The sequence below is a fragment of the Salmo trutta genome, chromosome 33 (genome assembly GCF_901001165.1).
Source record: "Salmo trutta chromosome 33, fSalTru1.1, whole genome shotgun sequence".
Lineage (NCBI taxonomy): Eukaryota > Metazoa > Chordata > Actinopteri > Salmoniformes > Salmonidae > Salmo > Salmo trutta.
In genome coordinates this window covers 5,350,173-5,368,402 of record NC_042989.1, presented here as the reverse complement: position 1 = coordinate 5,368,402, position 18,230 = coordinate 5,350,173, and the positions used below count along the sequence as shown (strand labels likewise).

General features: G+C 41.3%; 1 protein-coding gene across 1 annotated transcript in view; it reads left to right on the top strand.

Moving 5' to 3' along the window:
- Positions 1 to 10,770: 10,770 nt before the first annotated feature.
- The window catches only part of crip1 (cysteine-rich protein 1), a 7,718-nt gene continuing 258 nt past the window's right edge, over positions 10,771 to 18,230 (top strand). The window contains exons 1-5 of the mRNA XM_029729585.1: positions 10,771 to 10,977; positions 16,296 to 16,390; positions 17,103 to 17,160; positions 17,965 to 18,018; positions 18,225 to 18,230. The exon at positions 18,225 to 18,230 is cut by the window's right edge and continues 258 nt beyond it. Coding sequence (XP_029585445.1) covers positions 10,938 to 10,977; positions 16,296 to 16,390; positions 17,103 to 17,160; positions 17,965 to 18,008 — 237 coding nt within the window. The 5' untranslated portion in view covers positions 10,771 to 10,937 and the 3' untranslated portion in view covers positions 18,009 to 18,018; positions 18,225 to 18,230. The remainder of the gene's footprint in view (positions 10,978 to 16,295; positions 16,391 to 17,102; positions 17,161 to 17,964; positions 18,019 to 18,224) is intronic.

Here is an 18,230-nt window from a genome sequence, read left to right as displayed (position 1 = left end):
GTCTAGGGTTTCTGGGATAATGGTGTTGATGTGAGCCATGACCAGCCTTTCAAAGCACTTCATGGCTACAGACATGACTGCTACGGGTCGGTAGTAATTCAGGCAGGTTACTTTAGTGTTCTTGGGCACAGGGACTATGGTGGTCTGCTTGAAACATGCTAGTATTACAGACTCAGTCAGGTACAGGTTGAAAATGTCAGTGAAGACACTTGCCAGTTGGTCAGCGCATGCTCACAGTTCACGTCCTGGTAATCCGTCTGGCCCTGTGGCCTTGTGAATGTTGACCTGTTTAAAGGTCTTCCTCACATCGGCTGCGGAGAGCGTTATCACACAGTCTTCTGGAACAGCTGGTGCTCTCATACATGTTTCAGTGTTATTTGCCTTGAAGCGAGCATAGAAGTAGTTTAGCTCGTTTGGTAGGCTCGTGTCACTGGGCAGCTCTCGGCTGTGCTTCCCTTTGTAGTCTGTAATGGCTTGCAAGCCCTTCCACATCTGACGAACGTCAGAGCCAGTGTAGTACGATTCAATTTTAGTCCTGTGTTGACGCTTTGCCTGTTTGATGGTTAGTCGGAGGGCATAGCGGGATTTCTTATAAGCTTCCGGGTTAGAGTCCCACTCCTTGAAAGCGGCAGCTCTAGCCTTTAGCGCAGTGCGGATGTTGCCTGTAATCCGTAGCTTCTGGTTGGGGTATGTACGTACAGTCACTGTGGGGACCACGTCATCGATGCACTTATTGATGAAGCCAATGATGAAGCCAATGATGTGGTGTACTCCTCAATGCCATTGGAGGAATCCCTGAACATATTCCAGTCTGTGCTAGCAAAACATTCCTGTGGCTTAGCACCTGCTTCTACTGACCACTTTTTTATTGATCTAGTCACTTCCTGCTTTCATTTTTGCTTGTAAACAGGAATCAGGAGGATTGAATTATGGTCAGATTTGCCAAATGGAGGGCGAGGGAGAGAATTGTATGCATATCTGTGTGTGGAGTATAGGTGGTCCAGAGTTTTTTTCCCTCTGGTTGCACATTTAACATGCTGATAGAAGTTTGGTAAAACTGATTTAAGTTTTACTACTAGGAGCACCGCCTCTGGGTGAGCGTTTTCTTGTTTGCTTATGGAGGAATACAGATCATTCAATGCTGTTTTAGTGCCAGCCTCTGACTGTGGTGGTATGTAAACAGCTACAAAAAATACAGATGAAAACTCTCTCGGTAGATAGTGTGCCCCCAGGATTATATGGACTGGTAATGCAGGTTTGGTTAGAATAGAGTGCAATAGAATGAGTGACATTCAATAAAATCTACTTCATGAAAAGGGGAATATTATTTTCTATGAAAATGTTGAAAGTAGTTGATTTCATGATTGAATATATAGATTTTACAGACAACAATTTCCTACAGTGAGAGCCAGGGAAGCAACCTCTGGTGGGCAGATGGAGACGAGGACAACAACACAAGGTTAGGGGTTTTATGACTTACACATAAAAAAACGTTGTTACAAACTATACTGTATAGTGTTAAATGTAGCCCTGCCTTGTTACAAAGTCTACTGTGTAGTGTTAAATCTAACCCTGCCTTGTTACAAAGTCTACTGTGTAGTGCTACATGTAACCCTGCCTTGTTACAAAGACTACTGTGTAGTGTTAACTGTAGCCCTGCCTTGTTACAAAGTCTACTGTGTAGTGTTAAATGTAACCCTGTCTTGTTACAAAGTCTACTGTGTAGTGTTAAATGTAACCCTGTCTTGTTACAAAGACTACTGTGTAGTGTTAAATGTAACCCTGTCTTGTTACAAAGTCTACTGTGTAGTGTTAAATGTAACCCTGTCTTGTTACAAAGTCTACTGTGTAGTGTTAAATGTAACCCTGTCTTGTTACAAAGTCTACTGTGTAGTGTTAAATGTAACCCTGTCTTGTTACAAAGTCTACTGTGTAGTGCTACATGTAACCCTGTCTTGTTACAAAGTCTACTGTGTAGTGCTACATGTAACCCTGCCTTGTTACAAAGACTACTGTGTAGTGTTAACTGTAACCCTGTCTTGTTACAAAGTCTACTGTGTAGTGTTAAATGTAACCCTGTCTTGTTACAAAGTCTACTGTGTAGTGTTAAATGTAACCCTGTCTTGTTACAGTCTACTGTGTAGTGTTAAATGTAACCCTGCCTTGTTACAAAGTCTACTGTGTAGTGTTAAATGTAACCCTGTCTTGTTACAAAGTCTACTGTGTAGTGTTAAATGTAACCCTGTCTTGTTACAGTCTACTGTGTAGTGTTAAATGTAACCCTGAATAAATAATTGCAGAAGATCACTGTAAATCAGATAATAATAGGTTTTATGACATAAAACGTTAATCATTTTCTACATTGAAACATGTCTCTTGTTTATTTTTCAAAAACCACTGCCAAACATTGTGTGTCTAGAGTGAAATGTGTATTTAAAGACATTGTAACCATTCTTTGCATAACGCTCAGCACTGCTATAGTAGTTCACTAAAATACAGAGTATGCTGTCCATTGAAGTTGTTGTCACTGGCTCTTCTGATATCAGATTTAGAATGAATGAATAACAGGTTTTGTGGTGGTTTAAAGGGTTTGATTCACATTAGACCAGAAGTGTTTTCAATTCACATGACCCGACGAGAAAACGCCCAGCTCTATGGTCATAGCACAGATGAAAAAGAAAGCTATCTATAATAATAATATTTGGTGATTAGCCTACGAATAGCACCCAAAGTTTTATCTGACCAGGTCATGAGATCAGGAAAAACTACAGGCCCCAGAAAAAGACACATCTGAATTTTCTCACACCACTTTTGAACCTGTGGTGCCACCTCATCTTTCTACTGAACCTATGATGACTCCTGTGTGTTTTTCGTTCATTGTTTGGTTGCCATGGTGACTTCATTAAAAGGAGGGTCAGCGACTTAACTATCTTTTAGAAATAAGTCAACAGTGGAGGAGTACACAGAGGCACGCACTACTGACAAGGTGTGTGTGTGGGCGTGTATGTGCATGCGTTGGTAGGTGTTTGTATAGTGATTACACACAAGCCCCCTTTACATAGATTCTAGTGTTTGTGCTTGAAGCGGTTGCCTATGAGTTAAAAATACAAGCACAGGTTACGACCAAGTAATATCCGATGGTCAAGGCTAAAGTGTTACAAAAGGGTTAAAGTCTAGTTCTCTGGTCCTAGGCATGGTGTGCTGCATTTTCTAATCATCATACAGGTCTGGGTTAGTCTGACAGGGCTGGTAATTCACACGCTGATCTTTCACATGCTGGGCTGAGAATCAAAACACTCCCTGTGTTTCTGCCGAAGACATTTGTGACGACACCGCACAGTTATTACTGCAGTCGCAAGTCAATTCAGCTTCTAAACTGTCCTAAACTGTCCTAAACTGTCAGAGACTGTAACCAACAAACAGTAGCTGTGATCACATGGGTGGAAACATGGTTACTAGGCTGTAGTAGGTCAACTACAGCCAAACCCAAGACCAGAGGGGTATACTACAAAACAGGATCAATGAGTTAGTCAGCTATCTTTAACCTCTCTGGGCAAGTGGGACGTGACCTTCCCACTCTATTCAACAGCCAGTGGAACAGCGGGCGCGAAATACAAAAACCTCAAAAATGCAATAATTTCAATTTTTCAAACATACGACTATTTTACACCATTTTAAAGATAAGACTCTCGTTAATCTAACCACATTGTCCGATTTCAAAAAGGCTTTACAGCGAAAGCAAAACATTAGATTATGTTAGGAGAGTACATAGCCAAAAATAATCACACAGACATTTTCCAAGCAAGCATATATGTCACAAAAACACAAAACACAGCTAAATGAAGCACTAACCTTTGATGATCTTCATCAGATGACACTCCTAGGACATTATGTTATACAATACATGTATGTTTTGTTCAATCAAGTTCAAATATATATCCAAAAACAGCTTTTTACGTTGGTGTGTTATGTTCAGAACATGCATTCCCACCAAAAACGTTCGGTGAACTTACTAAATTACTCATCATAAACGTTGACAAAATACATAACAATTATTTTAAGAATTATAGATACAGAACTCCTTTATGCAATCGCTATGTCAGATTTTAAAATTGCTTTTCGGCGAAAGCACATTTTGTAATATTCTGAGTACATAGCTCAGCCATCACGGCTAGCTATTTTGACACCCGCCAAGTTCGGGGCACACTAAACTCAGAATTAGTATTAGAGATATTGTATTACCTTCGCTGTTCTTCATCAGAATGCACTCCCAGGACTGCTACTTCCACAAGAAATGTTGTTTTTGTTCCAAATAATCCATAGTTATGTCCAAATACCTCTGTTTTGTTTGTGCGTTCAGGTCACTATCCAAAGGGTAACGCACGAGCGCATATCGAGACAAAAAAATTCTAAATGTTCCATTACCGTACTTAGAAGCATGTCAAACGCTGTTTAAAATCAATTGTTATGCTATTTTTCTCGTAAAATAGCGATAATATTCCAACCGGACAATAGTGTATTCATTCAAAGAGGAAAAGAAAAAACAGCCTGGTCGCGTGAATGCGCATATACAATCTCTTTGTCACCAGGCAGACCACTGACAAACTGAGCTCCTATACTCTGCCCAGAGACAGGAGATGCCTCAATCCGCTTTCTGAAGGCTTTAGAGAGCCAATGGAAGCCTTAGAAAGTGCTATATAACCCCACAGATACTGTAGTTTTGATAGAGAATCAAAAGAAGAACTACACATTCTCAGACAGGCCACTTCCTGCTTGGAATTTTCTCTGGTTTTTGCCTGCCATATGAGTTCTGTTATACTCACAGACACCATTCAAACAGTTTTAGAAACTTCAGAGTGTTTTCTATCCAAATGTACTAATAATATGCATATTCTCGTTTCTGGGAAAGAGTAGTAACCAGTTTAAATCGGGTACGTTTTTTATCCGGCCGTGACAATACTGCCTCCTAGCCCCAACAGATTAATAAACCACCCCAAATAACTATAGATGTTCTGGTTAATTAAGAAATCTAAACATAGACATGTGTTTTTGGTTGTTGAGTCAATTAGATCATGCCAATTTCAAGCTTTTCTTTTGTAAAAAATATAAAGTATGTATGTGAATTTTCCACAACTTTGTACCGTGCTGAACACAGCCCATGCCCTGTTTTATCTTTAATAAACATAATCTATAATAATGATCTAAATGCCCTCCCTGGGCTTGATAATTTATCAGCTTGACATGTACTCTCACGGGTGGCCAAAAATAACTATCTGAAAGCCACTTCCCTATTAAACTACGCTTACGGTCTTCTGATGTCATATCTCAATAACCCAGCACCAACAACTCAACCTTTCTATATTTAATGAAAACAACCCAACTAAGTGACCCAATTACTGCAACCCAGCAGTTAGGTCATCCAAACAACCCAGCATTTTTTTGAGTGTGTAATTCATCTGTAGCAGAGTAGCAGTCGGAGGAGTGTGTTTGATCATATTTCAAAGAAGCAATCAGCTGAGCTCCCTTCCAATCCCTTCCTTCACTCGTATCAGTTCCCTGCTCTGGGTCATTCACATACTCAGTCTTTTCAGGTACAGTCAGAAAAGCAAATTAATATTACATTTCATCATAAATCAAACACTTTCCCTACCTCCTGCTGCACACACACGCACGCGCGTGCGTGCACACATGCACACGCGCGCATAAACACACACACACACACACACACACACACACACACACACACACACACACACACACACACACACACACACACACACACACACACACACCCTCCACCCTCAGTACCTCCTTTGTTCTGGGAAGGTGTGATATGAAGCTGCCAAAGCTGTGAGAACAAGATGAGGTATTTTCTAAAGGCTTGTTAATAATGCAGTGTTTTCCGATGAGGAACTATAGTCAGATTAGTTAGTGGAACAGAGCATGACTTTACTCACACTAATTACTGGACTGTATTTCAGATGATATTTAGGGCAGCAGAACATGTGTGTCAAATCAAATCAAATTTATTGGTCACATACCCATGATTAGCAGATGGTATTGCGAGTAGAGCAAAGTACTTGTGCTTCTAGTTCTGACAGTGCAGTAATATCTAACAATAATCTAACAATTCCACAACAACTACCCAATACACACAAATCTAAGTATAGGGATGGAATAAGAATATATACATATAAATATATGGATGAGTGATGACCGAGCGGCATAGGCAAGATGCAATAGATGGTATAAAATACAGTATATATATATATATATATATATATATATATATATATATATATATATATATATATATATATGAGCTGAGTAATGCAAGATATGTAAACATTATTAAAGTGGCATTGTTAATGTGACTAGTGATCCATTTATTAAATTGGCCAATGATTTCAAGTCTGTATATTGGCAACAGCTTGTGTGTGTCACGTTCTGACCAGTAAGGGGTTATTTGTTATTGTAGTTTGGTCAGGACATGGCAGGGGGGGTATTTGTTTTATGTATTTCGGGGTGTGTTAGAGTATGTGTTTATGTAGAGGGGTGTTTGATTAGATTAGTCCGGTTTTTGGTTAGGTTCTATGTTGTGTATTTCTATGTCTGATCTAGGGTGTTTAGTTCTATGTTTAGTTAATTGGGATTGGGACCTCCAATTGGAGGCAGCTGTTTCTCGTTGCCTCTGATTCAAGGTCCTATATCTAGGGGTGTGTTTGTTATGGGATTTGTGGGAGGTTGTTTGTGCATAGCTGTGTGTAGCCTGCATTACGGTTTGTCGGCCGTTTGTTTTCTTGTTTTGTTTGATAAGTGTTCTAAATAAAGTTATAATGAGCATTGACGTACCCGCTGCATTTTGGTCCACTTCCTACGACGGCCGTTACAGTGTGTGTGTGTGTGTGTGTGTGTGTGTGCGTGCGTATGTGTGTGTGTGTTGTTGCAGTGCACACAGGTCCCAATGCCAGGGAATATGTTAACGATCCATTGGAAGGTGACTCTCGTCTCTCCCTCTCGCCATTATAAAAATATGTTTATTCTAAAGTTGTTATTATACGTTTAAAACATGATGGACATATTCCACTCAAAACAACCTGTCCTCATATTCCCTCACATGACTTTTTACAGTTTTATTTTCTATCATCACTGAGTCGCTAGCTCAGTAGCTACAGCATGAGGTGGACATGGGAGTGGATTGTATTGAAAGCTCAGCACCTGTACACTCAGGAAAGAAACTGAACTTTGAAACTGGGTGTCGCCTAGTGAGCAGAATAGGCTACAGTGAGCACAAGCATGCTAAGTACAGTATGGCCCATCATGTATGTTGCAAACATGTTGTTACAGTTTTCTTTGTCAATCGCTTTGGTGTTATTTTCACAAGTATGCGGTACATTTTCACAACTCTTAGTACAAAACTCTAAACTGGTCACACTTGTAACGCAGCCAGTCTTTCATTCAAAACCTGTAATTGTACGTTCATTTGGATTGTAAACATCTGTCACCACACAACCATTGATTCAAAATATACGTTTATTGATAAATGCAATGACAACATTGGTTTAATCACCAAAACACAACATAATGATATATTTTCAATTTTGTCGTTTTAACTACCAGTTAATCATATATCAAACAATGCAAGATAGGTGTTTTAAATCGCTCTTTAGAAGTGTTGAAAGTAATATGCTACAGTACTGCCAGCAGCATACAACCCTGCATTCCACTGCTGGTTTGCTTCTGAATTTGAGCAGGGTCGGTCCTGGATGAGAGACCAGATCCTGCTGGAAGTGGTGTTGGAGGGCCAGTAGGAAGCACCCTTTCCTCTGGTCTAAAAAAAATATCCCAATACCCCAGGGCAGTGATTGGGAACATTGCCCTGTGTAGGGTGCTGTCTTTTGGATTGGATGTCTTGACTCTCTGTGGTCACTAAAGATCCCATGGCAGTCATCGTAAGAGTAGCGGTGTTAACAAGGGTGTCCTGGCTAAATTCCCAATCTGACCCTCATACCCTCACGGTCACCTAATCATCCCCAGTTTACAATTGGCTCATTCATCCCCCTCCTCTCCCCTGTAACTATTCCCCAGGTTCTTGCTGTAAATGAGAATGTGTTCTCAGTCAGCTTACCTGTTAAAATAAATACAGTAGATTACACAATTTTCACATTTGGCAATACACTTACAACACCGTTCAAAAGTTTGGGGTCACTTAGAAATGTCCTTTTTTGTCCATTAAAATAACATCAAATTGATTAGAAATACAGTGTAGACATTGTTAATGTTGTAAATGACTATTGTAGCTGGAAACTGAAGATCTCGTACAACGCTGTGTACTACTCCCTTCACAGAACAGCACAAACTGGCCCTAACCAGAATGTAAAGAGGAGTGGGAGGCCCTGGTGTACAACTGAGGAACAGGACAAGTACATTAGTGTCTAGTTTGAGAAACAGACGCCTCACAAGTCCTCAACTGGCAGCTTCATTAAATAGTACCTGCAAAACACCAGTCTCAACGTCAACAATTAAGAGGTGACTCCGGGATGCTGGCCTTCTAGGCAGCGTGTTTGTCACAACCTGGCTCATGGGAAGTGACAAAGAGCTCTTATAGGACCAACTCTGCATAAATCTTTTACAATATATGCTTAATAAATGCATCGTATAGTGTGTGTGTGTGTGTGTGTGTGTGTGTGTGTGTGTGTGTGTGTGTGTGTGTGTGTGTGTGTGTGTGTGTGTGTGTGTGTGTGTGTGTGTGTGTGTGTGTGTGGCAGACTTACAATGATGGCAAAAAACAACATTTGAGAGTGCACTGACCCTGGTGCTAGAGGTGGTATGCAGCTGGAGGTTGAATGTTTGAGGTGGTACAGGACTATAAAAAGTTTGGGAACCACTAATCTAGATGAAACAGTGATAAGGTTTGGTGAAAAAGTTACCTTGTGATTTTGTGTGTTGTACTTAGTCAATTTAAAATGTGCTTAAAGTTTTGAAAAAAAGCCTATTTGTTTATCTGTTTTCAGTTTTGTTGTAAGAGTTGTGAAATTTTACCACATTCTAGTGAAAATAGTACCAATGTGATAAAAAACTTTAATAACTGAGATTTATTGAAATTCAATTAAATTATTTAGAATATGTAGCTCAAACAGTACATTTTACAGTGTTGAATCAACACTTAGAGTTAATTTCAATACTACCTCAGAAAACATATGGTCCCACTCTACAGAGTGTAAAAAGTACACTCATTATAATGTTAATTTTTTTGTGTTAATGTAACACTGCGTAATGTAAAACATTAACACTGCATTACACTTGCCATTGTTCATCAAATGTAACACTACGGTGTAATTAATACTCACAGTGTTATTTCTATTCAACACTAGTGCTAATCTAGAATTAACTGCTATTAGTGTTATGCAAAAACACTGTTACAGTGAGTGATTTTGGGTGTTGTTACACTATATGGTCTAAAGCCGAATTTACATATTTTCCATGGTGCCTTTTCTTTTTGAGTGAATTGTAGAGATACCACCCATGACTGTATTTGTTAGGGACAGAGAGATGGCTGTTGAATTATTTCCTTTTAAATGTCTGTGGCTTTCACCAAATGAGTACCCAGGTAAAAGTTATCACTAAAACTGTAACTTTATGACATTATATCATAAGGCCTTGCTTTTAAAAAAATATATATATATTTTACCTTTATTTAACTAGGCAAGTCAGTTAAGAACAAATTCTTATTTACAATGACGGCCTAGGAACAGTGTGTTAACTGCCTTGCTTTGACCTAGTTTTACCTTAATCTAGTTTTACCCTAACAGTGGGGTTAGGAAAATGCTGGTGAATTTATTATAGGCCACCTCAGGCTGGCAAAGTGATGTCTAATTCCTTTTGGAATCCAGCCAGTGTTAGGATTAGCCTGGTACGAACCATCCTGATCTCGCAAACGTACATTTTATGTAAAAAATGTTTTATTTAACCTTTATTTAACTAGGCAAGTCAGTTAAGAACAAATTCTTATTTTACAATGACGGCCTACCCCGGACAAACCCTCCCCTAACCCATAGTGTAAACTCGCGAGATCAGGATGGTTCATAAGAAGTCAGAGTTTTTATTCAACCACAACCTACATTCAGAATGACTACGAGGGTCAGGAATTCAGATAAAGGAGACTACCTCAACCATTTAAACTGGAACAACCATTTCAGTGACGTGCGCAATACATCTAAATAACTAATTGGATTAGTTTAATTTTATATTTGTGTAGCATAACAGTAATCAATCAATCAATGTACAAGCAAAAAAACTAAAACAGATAGTAAGTACAATCCCCCCCCAAAATCAACCTGCATAGCATGCTGATATATGATAATGATGGGTGTGGTTTTGATGGGACTGTTTTACTCTCCACAGTGTAAAACAATAACTCTGGTTACTAACACCAACACTGGGGTTCTTTTACACCACTGTGTGTTAATTTCACTTTAACAGAGTGAATGTAACTCCTGAATCAACACTACAAATATTACACAGAAAAATCTACACTTGCTGTGTATGCACATAAAGGGGAGAATAAAACTCTAACTAGCCAAAACAAATAGTGCACAAAAAAAGTTGCACACTCTACTCCAAATCACATGAATACATTTTATTTCCCCTGGTATAATTTTCGTATTTTACATCTCTATCTCTCTCTCTCTCACACACACGCACACACACACACACACACACACGCACACACACACGCTGTCAAAGCCTCACCCTCTATTCTTTTCCACCAAACGCATTTCCTTCACCGTATAAATAGGAAGGCGCGCACATCTGCACTTCACAACGAGGCGTGGTTTAGAACGGACAGGTGGGCTGCTGCTGTAATACTGCCGTGAACATTAGTTCAACTAGGATACTTATTTCACTCCCGGAGACCAACACTTTACCCTGCAAACATGCCCAAGTGCCCAAAATGCACGAAGGAAGTTTACTTCGGTAAGACATCTTTATTGTGTCGATTCAGATTATTATTCATTTGTTTTGCAATTAGTTTACTCAACATACGCGCTTGCGTGTCACGTTTCCCATATGTGTCTTACGGACAGTTGGATATAGTTTTTAGTTACTGTCTTGTCTGCAGCTATCAAAAAGCTATTGAGAGATTGTGAGAGCGATGATGAACGCATCACTTGAACAATTTCCTGTTATGAATTATGCTTGCAAAAAAAAATGATTGTGACTGCAAAATATTTTTGCGACAAAGTTTGAATAACTAGTTAATAGCAATTCTAGTAAATGTAGTTGACTAGGCCTAATTGGTTGAGGACTGCAATATTTTTTTGCCCAATCCTACTAAAATCCACTACACGTAGTATATTATGGGAGTCCCTTTCCCTCAGAATAAAAGTAAACTAGAGATTTCTCATGGTGATAACATTTTGCTGTCATAGGAGTGGCACTGCAGGTCCTGCCAAGTCAGTGGATCAGCAGACAGCACTTACTGCATTAGGGAGAGAGGGAGAGAAGGGATAAGACAGGGATAAAAAGCTACAACGGGCATTAGGACCCCCTTAATACATCTCTCAGACCTTAAATGGAATATGAGATCGTTTAGCTATACATCAGGTTTGAAATTCATGCAAGGTCAGGTTGGCAGTAACTATCTGTTTGCATTGGAGATTTGATGGAGTTCTAGCCTGCTTGATTTATCTCTCTTAACAACTGCGATAGTAAGGGAGTGTAATGACGAGTACTGTGTGGGGGATGATGACCTCTCATACCCATGTGGGAAGGGTACTGGGTTTATCATTGCCAAGGCTGAAGGAGACAAAGTAGTTCCATCAAATAACTATCGCTGGTTCCATCTTTTAGACTAGTATTTTGCTTTCGTACTTCTTTAAGTTGGAAGAAAGAAATGTCCTCTCTTTCATCCGGTGAGTCCCAATAGCCTTGGTTGGCCTCTGTCTGGGGAGGTCCATGGAGGCAGCAGGGCTGATTGGTTCATCTGGGGGAAAGAAGGAAGAAAGAGGACATGACCATTTGATGTATGTCTTGATCCATTTAGCACATTTCCTTCAACTCCAGTAGTTGAACTCTTAGACTTAGTCATCTCCAGTAGTTGAACTCCTAGACTTAGTCATCTCTGGAGACACACAAAGCCATGAGACACAGTGCAAAGCCACAAAGCCTCTCTCTCTCTCGCACTCTTTCTCTCTTTCTCTCTCTCTCTGTCTTCTCTTATCTTCTCTCTATTTCTCTCTTCTCCTCTCTATTCTCTCTCTCTCTCTCTCTCTCTACAGTAAGTTTGGCCTGTCAGTCAGATGAATTGACGCTGCTGGCTGGGGAGCCACACTTTCCTTTTCTCCTGCAGATTAACTTCCCCCTCGGCCAAAACAAGCGAACCGATTTATTTCAATCGTTTGTTCATGTATTGCTGAAAAATCCCCAGTGAAAAAACAGCTCTGTGTCTCTCTCCAGCCATGAATTAAAATGTCTCAGGGCGAAAGGGCATTGAAGCTAAGCTATGTTTTCTTAAACCTCGAGTGAGTGCTATCGGTTTTCTCTTTCATAAATACATCTTTGAAATGGTTGTTTCAGAAAGTTCTCTCTGTCATATCAGTTGTATAGCTGTGCTCAAGGTAGAAGCTACAGTATACGGTCTTGCTTGGGAATGCTTGTGCAGCGACTCTCCATCATCAAGGTGGGACCATTCACGATCTGTTCCACTGTAGCCCTGTTTTACTACCTGACCAGGCCTATTTCCTATTCACTGCCTCTCTCTACCCACCTGATCTCCACTCCCCAGAGCCCCCACCTCTCCTCTACCCCATCCCTCTCTCCCAGCGGTAGCTGAGCTCTCAGATGGAAGCAATCATGCTACTGCTGCCACAGTCAGGGACTGATGGAGGGAAAGTACATCTGCTTCCAGAGAAAGGAGGAGGAGGGGGGGAGGGAGGGAGAGCGGAAAACAATAAAACTTATCCACCCTCCCTGGAACGAGAGACAGAGGCAAAGGGAGAGAAACAGAGAGACAGAGAGACAAAGATGGAGAGAGAGAGTGAAGCATGAAACACATGAGAATATCATTGCCAATAGACTGCCTATAGGTACTTATCACAGTGGGAGGCCATTCCTTCTCTTGCTAGAACAAATGCGGTATCTGCTGCGTGCCAACCCGGTAGCGACGAACCTAACGAAATGCTCGTCAGTGGCCAACGACTTTGAGCCAATCAGAGATCACGAACCCCCACGTGGGTCAGACAACAGAACATTTAAAAAAAAAATAGGGCATTTTCTCCATACATCCAGTCACACTTCATATGCAATGTGGGCTATGGGATGGTAGCTAGCTAAGTGCACAGACGCAATGCACACAATACTAGATACTTCCTCCAAGCTAGCTTACCACTGTAGCTTGTATTGACATTATAATTAAATTAGCTAGTTTCCATGAAACAGCTGCCTGTGTTAGCTGCCAAGTTAGTGCAGTGTCCTTAGCTAGCTAGCTATGTTGTGCTAGCTAAAAATATGCAAACGTTAGCTAGTTAGCAAAACATGTGGCTATGGGCTGGCACTGGCAGTATGGGATTATGGAGAGTGAATTAATTTGTTTCTTCATCTTCTTGCTAGGTTGTTATCTAGATGTGGCCATCTGGCTAGTAACAAGAAGGGCTTTCTACAAAGTAGTAACATTAGCGCAGATAGCTTAGAAACTAGACCATAAGCAATATGCACAGATATGCATTGCCAAACAACGCTACTGCCACCTTCTGGTTTGGAGTATTTTAACAAGGCTGAGTGGCCGACGACTTCCAAGGTCTTTGCTGTGTGAACACAAACTAAATTGACTGCCAACACTCTGTTCAGAAGTTCTAAGTACTGTCGTCAGGCAAACGTTTGGCAATCCTACCGGTGTGTCTGAGCTTTAAGAGCTAAGGAGGGGCACCAACCGTCACAGTGTGCAGAGAATTACCCAGGAACCAAAATCGATGTCATCCTAACTGCATGTTTCCTCAAGACATGGACCACTTCTATTAAGAACTGAGCCAATCCAGTGCCAGTGTTCAATTTAGGGTGGAACAGTGCTTCTCAAAGGACTGCATTGTCTCAGTCAGGACATAGAATAACAAATGATTAGACACGCATGGAAAATGTACAATTTGTTTACATCATTAGCACCTCTGAAGCATTTATCCACAGTCTTTATAAATGATAGCCTGCTGTAGGTTTACTGAAGGCGCATCCTGTATTCATTTCAACCATAGAACGTGTGAAAGTAATAATGAAAAATGAGAGGCGATGTACCAGGAAGAGGGAAAACAGAAGTGCTTCACTTCCTGACACGTGTCCCAGCCGGGTGTCATATGAATTCATCTTTTAGAGGATGATAAACAGGGCTGCGGGAACTTTTCCATCCATCATTCTTTGGAGGGTTGGATGTGGTGAATGAAGCGTTGAATGCTTCCGCATCTGGGTGTTTTTCCGTGTGTGTGTGTGTTGGATGGAGTCCATTCATATTATTGCTCCACAGTGATGAGCAAATTGATGCAGACAGCAGATCAACTCATCTGTCTCTCTCCCACACACACACACACCCCAGTCAGTCCCACCCTATGGCAATTACACCAGCATGCACTTTACTCACACACCCACAGACAGACAGACGGACAACAGCTCTCTGATGCCTTAGGAATGACCTGACTAGTCATAGCCAGTGGTCAGAACACAATTGAAGGAATGTTGCTAGGTTCATGAAAATAGACCTTATTCATGTGTCGGCCACTGTGTGAATAAGGTCTGTTAACCCAACAGCTTTCCTCTGACACTGTAACTCAAGCTGACACAGCAGCACCATTATAGTCTGGTCCAGGGTCGTGAAGAGGGACGTCCCTCCTCGGTTTCCCGATCCCCATGTCTTGTTATTGGAAGTAAAGTAAAGTACAGTAATTAGTGTTGGCCCAGAGCATTCCACCCATCCTCTACAGAGCCAGCTGGAATGCTGTAAGACTCCCCGGCTGACTGCACTGGCTGAATGACTGACTCGACTGACTGACTGACTGATTGATTAACTGCACTGAGACACTGACTCACTGAGACTCTAGTTGACTGGGTTAGGTTAGGTTAGTTCTCTGTCTTCCTGGTTTCAGTGTTGTGTAATCAGGTCTTATTATTCCGTTTTTTTCCTCCATAATTGAAAACAAAATGGAGACAGCAGTTGGATCCATACGCACACTAAATCCCTGACCTGACAAATAATACCCAATGATACATAGGCCTACTGTGCATAAACTCAGAAATACACTGAAGTCAAATGCAATTCTACAAATATGTAGAGACCTTTAGAATAACTTACAGTAATTCCAAAAGTGAAGCAAGAGCTCCCATGATGGATCTGCCGTTTATTACTTAAACATTTGCTTTAAATCTTTTCTTGAGTAAGACTTTAGCAGGACCCTCAGGCCCATTTGTATCCACAGATGGTACTAATAAAGTTATGCCCCGGTGTGTTATCTTTTTCTCTAGTTTATTTATTACAAAACTTCATGAGAACGGTTTTGTACGTTGTGCACTTCCTGTCCTTATGCTTGGGAGTTGGCCTCTTGTTTGGCATGGAGTGTGTGTGCGCTTGTGCACGTATGTGTGTTCAGTATCATGAACTGAGCAGCAATTGGCTCCCATTAGACACAGTACATTTTTATTTGGCTCTCTCTCCCATTGCATCATGGGATAGGTCTCAGCAGACACAGCCCTCCAAGCTTGAACATCTCTTCTCATAAAACTCCTGAAACACATGACTATGGCTTCCCTCCCTGTTTAACGACCATCGCCATGATGGCTGTTTGTTGCAAATCGTTCCTCACAGTTCAGCCCGGATATAAAGACTCTCTTTATCAGGTTTTTATGATGCCAAAAGGAGGGGAAAAAGGGAAGGGAGTGCAAATTCCACAGGGAGTCTCCTCTCTCTCTCCCTCTCTCTCTCCTCAGAGGCTCAGCCAACCACCACACCCTCCTAATGTTCTTGTGAGTAATGCGTTATCTGTGTGTGTGGGTAGGGAAATCAACACTGTGCTGGACCTAGGCTAGACCTGTAGCGTTCGACCATGGAGCTCACAGTTCCTCTGGGGTACCATGTACTGTAATGCAGCCCCAGTATGACCCTGTAAGTTGCATACAGTATCCATACCCTCTGCAGACCACAATGCCCTTCTCTGTGTGGAACTGTGGCACTCTGTGCGATGTGGGAGGGATGCATGTCATTGTGAGTGGGCCGTGTCCATTAGCTAAACGTGTCTGTTTATCTCTTTGTCTCACAGCGGAGAGGGTGACATCACTGGGGAAGGACTGGCACAGGCCCTGTCTGAAGTGTGAGAAGTGCAGCAAGACGCTGTCAGCCGGATCACACGCAGAGGTCAGACGAGACACACACACACACACACACACACACACACACACACACACACACGCGCAAGCTCATGCACACACCTCACACATACCTCACATGCCACTCACACTGAATTATTAGCTGACAAATATTTCAATGAAAATAATGATATTGGAATAAAAAATATATGTATGTTTGTTCGCTAATCACAGATCATATTTCTCATAGAGTACCATTAAAGAGATTCCCCGGTACTTTTCAATTTTTTTGCCAGTAGTTCTGAAAGTAGCGCTCACGAGCCAAAAGTGGTCTCTGAAAAATGGGTACTATGTCACATATGTGGCAATATCTGCACCACGTCGTTGCCCTCTCGCTTGTTCTACTGTGTGTGTATCTGGCTAACTGTCACTCAAATTGCGAGGGGCTGAAGCTCATTGGCTAGAACTCAAATTGCTAGGGGTCTGGCCCACATGGGGGGAAAATGGAGGAAAAACAGTCGCTTTCAAACTAGGAATTTGATTATGCATGTATGAACTACACATTCAGCCTAAAACGGGAGGTTTGAAAAGTATTAGTAGTCATTCCGGAGCATGTCTTTAAGCCTACATTCTGGCCCATAAATCTTTCATAAGAATTCTTGACCTATCACACAGATTGTGTAGAAAGTGTGGATACAATCAAATGCTGGTATTTTTAAATCAGCCTGGTACTAATACCCTCTATCTCTCTCTCGCTGTAGCACGATGGCAAGCCTTATTGTAACAACCCCTGCTACTCTGCACTATTCGGGCCTAAAGGTGAGTTCTTCTTCATTACTATTGTAATGGCCCTTGGTGCAAGGTGCCTTAACAATCTATCTCAGTAAGGATATCCCAATTGAGAGATATCATAATTATATTAACATAACCCATATTACCTAGGGTGTTTCTATGTTTTGGGCTCAAAGTACATGTAACAAGATAACAGTTGATAAGTTGAACTCAGTGACATTGGAGCCACACGTATGTACGTAGCCTGATAAAGCGCTTACATCCTGTATGGAAAGTCCAGGATCATTGTCCTCCTTACGTGAACCTGTGACTGAATGAGCTCATTGTAACCTTTACAATACCCACCTCAGTGAGGTTCAGGCATCCACAAATAACATTGTGGTCATCGTGCTAAAAATCTTATCAGTTTCTCTCGTTGGATATGAATAACCTACGAACTATCTGCTCAAACACGCTCTTTCACTTTAAAAAGTAGGATAGCTTCTCGTCGCATAATGGTCCCCCTCAGTTCTTTCAGCTGTGCATTGACTGAGATATCCTGAATGAGATAAATAGTTGGAATTGTCAGTCGGAATAGGACCAGCGCCAGTCATAGCCAAGGTCATATCGCCTGGTCTTGTTGGTTCCACGTGGTGGCTCTAGAAGGGCTGCTGTGGAATGGGGTCAGAGACCACTGGAGTTTCCATTGTTGTGGTTCCGCTGCTCCCATTTCCTCCTGAAACTTAATCCCAAAATGTTTGGCTGACATACAGTATACAGTCTCCTGACCAAATACTGTCTCTCTCTCTCCCTCTCTCTCTCTCGCCCCCCCCCCCCCCCCCCCCCCAACAGGTTTTGGACGCGGAGGAGCTGAAAGCCACACATTCACCAAGTAGAGCCACTCAGGTACAGGCCAGTGTACTCATTCCAAAGATAGACCAACCACATTGATATCACTCCCATTCAAATAGACCTTAATATAGAAGCAAAACAAAATACACGGAGACAATACATTCACCTTCACCACCAACCTTAGCCTTACAAATGCTACAAACATTAGAGATTGTTGTTTTATTTAATAAAAATACAAACATTTTCTCCTTTCTTTGCAGGTTCAC